The 12,052-nt window shown below is 28.2% G+C and overlaps 1 protein-coding gene across 1 annotated transcript; it reads right to left on the bottom strand.

The window, feature by feature from the left end:
* Positions 1–3,236: 3,236 nt before the first annotated feature.
* LOC107028405 (transcription factor bHLH71-like) lies at positions 3,237–6,313 on the bottom strand. The gene is made up of 3 exons (XM_015229461.2): positions 5,694–6,313; positions 4,454–4,897; positions 3,237–3,588 (listed from the first exon to the last, which is right to left on the bottom strand). Exons 1-3 carry the CDS (start codon positions 6,138–6,140, stop codon positions 3,493–3,495), a joined length of 987 nt encoding a protein of 328 aa, XP_015084947.1. The 5' UTR covers positions 6,141–6,313; the 3' UTR covers positions 3,237–3,492.
* Positions 6,314–12,052: the final 5,739 nt, after the last annotated feature.

Below are 12,052 nucleotides of genomic sequence, written 5' to 3'. Positions count from 1 at the left end.
ATTGTACATTCAACCGCATAACCTTAATATAGTCAGCGAATTGAATTAGTGTATAATTTATGTATATCGATTAAAAAAAATCAATATTGAACCCGACTAGTTATTTACGTAAATATCCCTACATTACATCAATTTTCTTGAAATGTTCAATTTTTCCCCTAGAATTGATGGTAATTACAGCAACCTCATATGCAAATACTGCTATATTTTTCAACCTAACATGTTTTGCTTTTGCACAATTATAGATATAAGCACAGGGAAAAAAGTCCAGAATGTTTAAATGAATTTTGTCCTGGTTAATTGTAGCTATAGAGATGGACCACATATATACATCCTTTTTTTTTTTTTAACAATTTTTAACCTTGAAATTTTATTAATTGTCCTCCAACAAATTTAACTTCATTGGAGTAACAATGTAAAAGAACTTTTAGACAATTTGGTAACTTAAAATGTAGATATATTTAAGGTTAGGTTGAACTTAGCAACTTTGTCCCAAACTTGATAATTATGTTAAAGGAATTTACTTATTACGAAAAAACGCAATTCAAAACCTAATAAGTTAAAAAAGGTTTTAGTTTATAATACAGAAACAATAAATTTAAAATTTGAAATTCGTCTCTACTCGTCGGTTAAAAGTGAAATTATGATAATTAATATAGAATATAATGTAACTTAACTCATGGGCATACTAGTTAGCACTTTACATGCATGAACTCATTTCCTTTCTAGTGTGCTAGCTAAATGTCTTTTTTTTTATTTCTCCGTAAAAATTCATATTTTTTTCTTATTTGATGACTCGAATTCATATTCAATTCAATATGAAGGTTGTGTTTACCAATTTGAGCAAAATCCCCTCTCGTCAACATGTGCTTGAGTTTAATACATGGTTTGAAATGTCATTTCATACAATTTTTTACTTTTGTGAAAATTTTGTAAGTAACGTAGAACGACACAGAAATGGAGTTACATTCAACTAAACTCGATAATTTGATGAAACTTTTATACTTGTTTTTAAACTAACAAAAATCTAAATTCATAAACTCAATATTCTGACTCCACTCCACCGAAGATTAATCTAAACATCATGTAGTACTTTAATACACAATAATTTGCTCATAAACAAAAATGATCTCCAAAAATAAATAAATAAGAGAGAGCATACAATATAGTTGACAAATATTTGCATGTGGAGCAAAGTTTAGATTAAGATTGAATGGTGTAAATTGAGAGAGGGTCGAATTTCTGAAGAATAGAATAAAAATGTACCTTCATTAAATGACAAATTTAGACTTGCCCTAAATTGAAGGGAATCCATAGACCATGCATGAAGTAATAAGGTGGATATGTCTTAATCATCAACGACAAAAGTCATTATTAAAAAAAAAGCATATTTATTAATTTGGTTCCCTCTACTAAAAAAAAAAAACGTTAGTACTAAATTAATTACACTTTAATCACTTTTTGATACGAAAAATATCAATTAGATGATCACACATACCTCTGATTAAAGCAAAAAAACATTTAAAAATTTCAGTGTAACTTGAAATGTTTATAGGTACTATTATATGCACGGTTCAAACTCTAGTTGGGATAAATCCTTCAAACATGGAGTTCAAAAAAAAAAAAATTTCATATTATTTTATTGCATGTACCTATTTAACTATATATGTCATACAAAATATTTTGGCTTGAATCATCTACGGCCCCCTAAAGTTGTCCGTATAATTCACTTAGACACCTCAACTATGACTTGTACCTATTGAACACTCTAATATTAATGGATATGTACTTATTGAACACAAAATGATAATAAAGCTTTTAAAATATTGTGTGTGTAGTTCACGCACATTGTCTTGAAAAATAACAAATAATACTCCAACACGTGTCACATGGACCCAATTTATTGAATTTTCATTTTTGTTAATTCCAATCTTTAATTTTTTTAAAAAAATGATTAAAAAAGAAAAGAAAAATGCATTCCTCCCCCACCGGAACTACCCATCTTTCTTCTTCATCCCTTAATGTCGATGGATACCTCCTGCGACAATGAAAAAGAAGGAAAGAAACAAATCACTCCCCAACCATTTAGTTATATGTACTTTCTTCTTCTTCTTCATTAGTTGTTACCCATTATTATAAATTAATGGAGTGAATATTGCAATTTTTGTGAAAAATAAATTAACTTTGATAAATTATTTTAAAATTAATTACCAAGAGAAATCGTGAGGATTTTAAAGAATTATATCAAATTTTCTGATATTATGTTACAACTTAATGTGTTGATGTTTGTTGATCGAAGTCGGAAATAGAAATGAACGGGAGTTGCCTTTAAAACTCTGATGTCCGATTATTTTTTTCATTCTTGCAAGTTCGATTTTACACTGAGAAGATTCAATTTTTTTTTATGAAGAGCAAAAAAAATAAAAAATAAAAAATCAACACAGAGTTTACAACAATGAAAATGGGTAAAGAAGAAGACAACTGTCGATATAGCTTACAGGGAAGGGGGTGGGGGGATTTGTTTTCTTTTTCGATATTATAATGCAAAATACTTTTTTTAGTTATTTTGATTAATGCAATGCCAAGTGTCATTATAAGAAGAAAAAAAAGGCAGAAAATTATTATTAATAAAAAATAAAAATTTAAACTTGTTCACGCGCTTCCATGCAGTGATATGCACTTATTTTGCCATATCAGCATTTTATGCTTAATAGATCGTGTTTTGAATAATTTAGGTGTTCAATAGGTACAAGCCATAGTTGAGGTGTCTGAGTGAATTATGCGGACAACTTTAGAGGACCGTAGATGACTTAAGCCAAATATCTTTTTAAATTCCATGAAAAATCCTTCATAAATTCAAATATCATGAAAAAAAAATCTTCAAATTTAAATTACATTAATAACTCGATAATTTTTTTTGATCACTAGCATATTATGTTAGAATTTCACTTGTCAAAACCTTAATTTTTTATGGTGGATCGTTGATCCATATTTTAACTTAAGGTATTTTTCCTCAATTATGAAAAATACTCAACTATTTCTCATTACATGGTCATCCTGTCTAACTTTTTCATATTATTTATGAATTTAACTTATAAATACAGTCATACAAAAGATATCATTATTATTATTAACAGTATAATTTAATATGTTATATATCAAACGTACTCTATTACACTATTTAGTGTTACAAAAAAACCCGACAATTATATGTGAGTAACTATAGAAAAGAGTAGTACTAAAAACTGTAATAATTAATTGTACTCAAATAAGTCACACATTTATAAACAAAAAATATCACAGCTCATGTTGTACGTACGTACAAGGACGACAAGAAAGAACTCTACTAGTACTAATTAATATGAACATTGAACAAAGTCCTTTTTTTTTTTTTGTTTTGTCTACTGGATTTAAACTAAGAAAAATTTTAAAAAAAAAACATGATAAATAAAGATAATAGGGGGGGATGTGTTCCCTAGGCTTAGCAAGAAATTAAAGTGTAGCTGCTTCCTCCTCAATTATTCTTAGCATGTGGTGGACTGCACCTGCTATGTCATCTGCTGAATTTAGTTGGCAACCTTCTTCCACCTGCCATTTTTTTGGACAAAAAAAAGAGAGAAGATTATAATAAAAGACTTCGTCTCACGCGATTTAATATGATATCAGAGAGAGTAAAGATCACGTGTTCAACTTTTATTGTCATACAGTATCACATAATTCTAACATGATATTAGGAAAAGCAAAAATGATGTGTTTGAATTTCTAATTTGATATCAGAGATCTTGTATCTGAGTTTTATCGTTATTCATTGTCGAACGCGATTTAACATTGACATAAAAAGAAGCAAAGATCCTATGTTCAGAATTTCTAAATGATACGACCGTATTCGAGTTTTATCTTCTATCTATTATTAAACAATTCTAACGTGATATTAGAAAAAGCAAAAATTCTATGTTTTGAGTTTTATTATTCTTAATTATAACACAATCTAATATGATATCAGAAAAAGAAAAGATTCAGTATTTAAATTTTATCACCATTCATATCAAATTTATTTTATTTGTTTGGTACAGCAAAATAAGAAAATGTATCAATTGAACAATTTGACACAACTACTAAAAAAAAATTAATTTTTTTTTTTTGAAATAATTCGTAATCACAAGTACAAAAAGACAAGTATGACTTTACTAAGAAACGCCATACAAGAATTGTAAAGAAACACCCTTTCTGACCCATCATTGCCTTCTGAAATTAGTAAAAAGTAGTAGACCTTTTTTAAATTCCCAAAATACCCCCAACAACTTTTTTTTTTTAAATAAAAAATGGCTCATATTTTCATGTAATGAAAAGTACCTGTGCTATATAGATTCTTGCAATCTCTAGTCATTTTCTTTCAAAAAAAAAAATTTATAAAAATAATAATTTTCAGAAAAAAATGAAATGAAAATCGTACCTTAACACTTATTGAATAAAGAACCAATGGATCTAAAGTGGTGACATTGAGGTGAAGGACAGAAATGTACAATGACTGAAACGCAGCGACCAATTTTGATAGCTGACGAAATCTTCTTCTTGATAATATTCTAACATTTGCATGTGTTTCAATTAAAGTTACTTCAATATCAGCTATAGCTGCCTTGCTCTTTGATGTATATTTATTTGGTAATTCACAACATGTATATTGTGGATACGAGAAAAATTGAGCAAATGGGGTCCCAACATAATCCGCGTTCGAAACTTTTATCTTTCCACCATCACAATCATCACCAGTATTATTACTAGTACCGCCTTCTTGTTGCTGTAATAATGCGAATTTTTGTGCTTCGAGAGATTGTAGAATGTGTTCTAATTCCTTTACGAATTCAATTGCACCACCAACGATTGAAGCTTGGTCACCCTGAATAAACGACATAATCATAATAATAATTACGTCTCAGTTCTAATTATAAGTGTCTTTATCAAGAAAAAAAACTTAATTAATGTTCTATAAGACATTCTTACAATGAATATTCTTTATCAAATGCCAACTTACACAGTACTACTACTACTACATACAATAAATTCACAAAATGATTGATTTTCAAGTTATTAATTGACAAATGTACGTAGGGTCATTTAGAAAAATTGAATGCAAAGCGTTATTTTCTGTTATTCAATTATTTTCAACCTCTTTTTCCTCGAATCCTTGACAATGCTTTTTCCTGTTTGTACCTAAATGGAAATAAAAGCTACATATAACACTTAAAAGAAAAAAAAAACATCAAACCCCACAAAGAAAAAATATAGAAAAAACAAACTTTTTTTTATGAACTTATTTGTGTAAATTTTAGTAGAGGGACCAAGTCCGAAAGTTGTTCATATGCTCTAGGGCTCATAATTCGAGAGTAAATGAATAATAGGGCAAAAACCAAAAAAACTTTATCCTGCTAATTTGTAAAATTCAAAACTGTATACATAGGTTTAGTCGATTAACTATCTAAACTTTCATATTAATGATGAAAATTTAAAATTTTATACTTACTAATATGTTAAGTTTCTAACTTCGCCGTTACTAAAAGCATTTACCATCATGCATAAATTATAGAGAAAAAAAAAAGAATTAGTACCTTATAGTATATAGTATATAAATGTTGAAATTTTTTACGTAAATTAAAACTAAAAAAAAGAGTAATTAAATTAATTAGTGTACATACCCTTTGAACATAAGATTCAGGCATGAGTGAACGTAAAACAGAAAGATGTTCATTCATTTGTTTCCTTCTATTTCTCTCAACAGCAATGTGAGTCATTCTTTGATTTTCAGCTTCCTCTTTATTTTTACAAATTTTAGGTCTTCTTCTCCTTTTCTTTCTCCCTCCACCGCCGCCTCCTGATTGTGCCGCGACCGACAAATTATTCTTCTCTCTAGAAGACTCTGGTCGCGGCACCGAGGCGGCGGTGGAATATTGTTGCTCTAAGGGAGTAGTAGTAGTACAAAAATCTTGAGGTTTTAATAAAAAGGCATTATTTTCTTCATGATTGTCAAAAAATAAGGCATTTTCATCAAGATTGTTGTTGCTATTGGTGGTGGTGGTGGTAGAGATTGTATCATAGATAATGAAGTTGAGGAGTTCATTGGTAGAAAGTGCTTCTAAAGCCATTTGGAATATTATTTTTTTTGTTTGTGATTTTTTAGATAAGTAGGAGGGTCTTGGATTTTGCTTTGTAAGAGGGTTTTGTATGTGTGTTTTGTTTTGTTTTGAGAACCCCAATGAACATTTGACTTGTTTTACTTACTCTATATCTATTTGTATGGAGCATTATAAGACTTCAATTAGTATTTTATAGTGATAACCACTGAGTTCCTGAAGTAGTATGGGTAAGACAAAGACATATTATAGCTAGTAATTGAGGGGTCCTCGTCCTTAATCAAAGCTTTCGAATTTCAGAATAAGAGAATAAAGAAATTTTTGATAAAATAAATTATGTCTTTAGGTGGGCCTAGTTAGCGTGAATTCAAATTATTTAGACTAGTAAATTTTCGCTACGAACAAAAAATTATAATCATAGTCCTTAATCAGAGCTCAGGGGAATAAAGAATTTTTTGATAAAATAAATTATGTCTTTAGTGAACGTAGTTAGCGCGAATTCAAATTATTTTGACTAGTAAATTGCAGCTACTAACAAAAAATTATAATGGGTGATTTGCTAAAATAGCATATCGATAACCTTTATAAGTTGTAAGATGCGATCTTGAACTTTTAGTCCAATTTAAAAAGAAACTTTGAAGGATACCTTAAATTAAGAAAAATTATGGATTAAATAATAAATGCCTTTTATATAAAAAAAAAATGTTATTAGTTAATACAAATTAAAACTTCTCTTCAATAGGCAATACATGGTAACTAATGAAATATCTCAAATATTTGCCAAGTCATTAAGCGCGATCATACGCTATTATTGATGTATTATGACATATTATTTGTTAATCTGTATTAATAATATTAATTTTAGCATCTTTTTTTAATTTTATACATCAATTTCAATTAGAAGGTGTTTGAGGTTTTACAACTTATTAAAATTAATGTGTGTAATTAAAAAATGATATAAACATTTTAAATAATTAAAATATTTACATAATGGACGCTTGAAAACACAATCACTAGCTTTTCCCAAATTGAAGGTAAAGTATTTAATATGATTATATATTCGAATATTGCTATTTAAACAGACCGTAATTTATAAATCTTAATAAAATTTACTAGCGATATTATGTTATTTTTGTCTTTCTATTTTTTTCCACTCACTTTTTCATATAGAATAGCTCATTTGATATGCTTCACTCTCATGCATTATATCGTTCATTTCAATTGTTTATTTTAAAAGAGGGTTATAGGAGATCATTTTTTTAAAAATAATTATTAAAATTATACAAACCCAAGATTTATAGTACATAATAAAACGGAAGGAATGCAAACGTGCATCTTTTAATTTAGAAAAAAAGGTTTTATATTATCTTGTTCCTTGGTAAATATTCTAATATTTAATCTTTTCCCCTGAATCTTAGTAGTATCTTTGTACCGCAGAACAATGTCATTAGTAATACATATATTAATAAATAATGTGAGTAGGCATTTGGATAATATTTGTTGTAAATGTAAGGAAAATAGAATATTTTAAGTTGAAATTTGGATAATATTTTGTCCATTAGTTTTTACATTTTCCTTTTTAATAAGTTTAAACATATGTTACTCTTGGGATGTTATATAACAGGTTTTAAAATCATGTAGCTTATATAATATTTTTAATATATTATAATCTTATAACAAACACACATTTAGTTTAATAGCATTAAGATTGAAAAGTTAATATTTTTAACTTTAATATCAGTCATAACTTTATTTATTTGCACTTGATAAAATCTTAAACATAATTCTCTTATTTATATCAGAGTCATTAAGTCGGTTATTTCTACTTGTAAATTTAAATCATTAATTGTATTTTGTTTATGCTACAAAATACAACATCTTAATAGTCTCAAAGATTAAAAATTTGCAATAAATTTATCATTAAAATACTTAATTAAATTTTTTTAATAAAAATAAAAATTCACCGATTCCATCTATTCATACTACAATCATCACCCACCATTTGAAAACCAATGTTACCGCCGCCTATCATTTTTCTCTATCATCATTTTCGTTCATACTGTTGCTACACTAATCAACTGTCTTTATTATTAGCCATTATCCAAAATCATCATCACCAGTTATCATTACAACAACAATCACTGATCATTATCTACAATCACCATCATCAGTCAGACAGTCATCACTATATACTGTTGACCACCATCACGAAATATTTACTATGATCCACACATGACACATCTAAATGCTCCCACAAGATTATTGGCCAAATGCCCTACAAATCTTACCGACTCAAATTTTACTAATAGAATCTCTACGACTATAAGAATTTTAACCCAAGCAGACCAGATCTTTCGTTTTCCCTATCTTTTCTTGTTAATTATTGCTTCTCCTTCTCACACACAAACAAAAAAAATATGTCTACATTTTAATTTATACACACATAATGTTAAGTCATATAATGGTTGTAATGCTTTGGTTCTCAATTTATTTATACAAAATGTCAAAACATACTGCCAGAGGGGGGTGGGGGTCCCAAGTGTAGAAGGGACCCAAGATATAGATTGAGATATGCATAAAAACAATATAACAAGCTGTGCAAAAGCTACCCTTCACGTTCTTACTTTATATCTTCTTTTTTTTTTTCATTTTTCCTTTGAAAATTGGGAATTTTTTTTTTCTACCCACTATAAAACTCAATTCCCTAGATAAATACATGTATATTTTTTTTTGCTTTCTATACCTTTTTTCTTGTGGCTATCATGTCTTTAATCTTATTACAAAATGTATTTTTCACGTCTATTTATACTTGTCTATTCTATCAAATGAATGTCTTCCTAGTGTTCCATTTAGCATAACTGAAAATAAATGATTTCTTAAAAGTTTAAGATAAAAATTAATATATATTTTTAATTATATCCATTTACTCTTTTTTTTTTTAATAATGTTCAATTCGGACATTTTATTGATTTTAATCATGTATTGCATTTGTTAATTTCTTAGTAGATGTGATTCTTGTTGTTTTTAATTAGGACTAAAAAATGTCAATTTTTATTTATTCAATTTGAAAAAAAATTATAAGATAATTTTGCACTTTCACCTATTTTTACATTATTATGAAATATACTAATCCCAGTGTTTCAATTTATATGACTCATTTTTCTTTTTAGTCAGTTCCAAAAAGAATTACAAACATTTCTATATTTAGCAACAATTTAAATTTTTAAAATGTCATCTATACTTATTTTAAATCATAAATTTTAAAAGTCTTTCTTTCTATCTTAAACTTCGTACGAATTGATCACCCTAACTTATATATAAATTGAGGCGGAGAAAATATTATTTTTCAATATTTAAAAATGTTGATTCTCCCTTAAACATATATCTTTTGTGATGGTTTCAGTGAGAAATGTCATTCACATCTTCCAACTTAACCTACGTGAAAAGTAAGGGTCAACCACAAACCTTGGGGGGGTGGGGGGGTTAAAAAGGTGTCTCTAATGTCAGTTTATAGGGACTGAAAAGAACTTCATAGAAATAGTTGTAGGTTTAAGCTAAAAATATTATTACTACTAGAAAACGAAGATACTTCTCGTAAATTAACATCACCAACAACAACTTTTACAAGTTGATGAGCCAATAGCTTTTCACTATCTTCTTTCCAAATTATCATTTGGGGAAAAGGGCTCGTTTTGTCTCTGAAAATATTTTATTAAAATATCTATCATATGTTACATTTTTAGTTCAAAGTGCCTTAATTTCATTGTTAATTAAGTAACTCAAACATGTATTATTCATGTTATACGATATTGTTAGATTATTATATTGTGAAAGGAACATATCAAGAGTACGCTCTTAAAAGAGAGTGAATTTTTTTTTGTCTTAGTCAGAATATTATTTCAACAATTTATGATATTTACAGAAGACCCAAACATATATCATATAGTAGATTTTTTTACAAAATTAAGGTGTGTAATACAATTACATAAACTATAAGGAGGTTGTACGAATTCCACCAAACTAGAAAACAAAATAATATAATTATAATGATGATAATAATATTTGCATGTCACAGATGAACCCATGAGTTTGTGATTCAGAGGAAATAGTCAACAAAAGAACAGGATAGATATTGCATGAATCAGTACTCTGGGAACCATAATTTATTTATTTATTTTATTAAAAATATAACGGCGTAGTACATTATTATCTGAACAAAAAAACAAAACTACTTCCTATCTCAGGCACAGACATGAAGGTTCATTCACGTATTGACACCTACTCTTTATTTAAATATAAGTATTATCCACTAAAATTCAATATCCATACAGATAATATAAAATATCTATATTATCATTATGCTTGTTATTTTTCACGAGTTCTTAACTATAATAAGTCTAAGCTTATTTTCACATTTTGAAGAAAAAAAGTTAGTTATCTTTTTTTTTTTTCAAAAAAGATCACGATTAGATTCACTATTTAACTTGTGTTTTGCCTTCATACCTCTATTTTGTTTACAGCCTAAATACACTAGCAAGTAACAAGTTTTATTGTACAACTAGTTGTGCATCCTATGGGTAGAGGTAAACCCATGAATAATAAAAAAATCGTCTTTAGTAAGAGTGAAGTCAATGAAATCAAAATCGACATGTCTAGGACGGAGATGAACCTATGTTGAATGATTGAGATCCCTCTATGACTCCATCCTTAATCAGATTCATCGAATTTAAATTCTTAATACTGATTTTTTTAATTAAAAGTATATTTCCCTAAAATAAACCCTAATGTGCGAATATGGATTTACTAGTATCTTACACCAAATGGAACCCCCCAACCCCACCCACCATAAAAAAGAAATAAAAAATCAACTATGTATCAAATATTAATACACGTTCTTACCTTTCGGGGTGGTCCAGTGATTTAAACTTGAGACTAGATTGGAGGTCTCATGTTCGAAATCCCTTGCCAGCGAAAACAAGGGCCTTCTAGGTTGAGCTTTTCACACCAAGTACAGGTTACCTCTCTTATATGGTTTACAAGCTATTGCATAGGAGTGGTAAAAATCCAGTGCACACCCAAAGAATAACAGCTGCGAATTTCCATTCTCATTAAAAAAAAATTAAATGAATACATTTTCTTATTCCATTCCTATTCTAATGTACCATTCTAATTTACAGTAGGTTGTAAAAAATTTTGCATATTATAGCATGTATTCTATACTGAAAAGAGACGAAATTTTACCAATTTTAGCAAAAAGTTAAGAGGCAAAAGCTGCCCTATGAAAAGCCTTACTACATTAATAGAATACATGATGCATGCATTTGTTATATTATGACTCTACGTTAATCAACTCATTAAGTATGGGAGTTCATTTTTTGACTAAAGATTTTGAAATGATTATCAATAAAATATTTGGAACTTTGTTTAAAAGGTACAATGCTTACTTGGGTCCTCCATGATACTTGAATCATACTTTGACATCAACCTTGTCATTTCCTCTTGTCCTACTCTACTTTTCTCACTGTTCATTAGGTATCCAACCAGTTCCCACTTTTTTTTTTTGGGTGCAAAAGATTTAAAATGCACTCTGTCACAAATAATGTGATAGGTTTTATTATTTCAAAATAACTCAACTTCAAAATTTTCTGTTTTATAGCCATATAACTAAATTATTTTTTAGACTATAAATTTCAAAAATCTTTCCTAATTAGATATTTCTTAAATTTCATACGACATAAATTAAGCAAGGGGTGTAATACAATATGACATTCCATCGCTACTCTATCCCTTTGAGAAATGGTACAACTTATAAACTATTAGGCTAAATTTTTGAAAGGTCATAAGCGCTTATTTTTAAAAAAAGTGTAGTTACTTGCCGAACTTTTGAAAGAAAATAAGTGTTTCCAAAAGGTAAAAAATGTAGC

Source organism: Solanum pennellii, chromosome 8 (genome assembly GCF_001406875.1).
Source record: "Solanum pennellii chromosome 8, SPENNV200".
Classification (NCBI taxonomy): domain Eukaryota; kingdom Viridiplantae; phylum Streptophyta; class Magnoliopsida; order Solanales; family Solanaceae; genus Solanum; species Solanum pennellii.
Note: the sequence above shows the minus strand (reverse complement) of the source record. Positions and strands in the feature narration are given on the sequence as shown.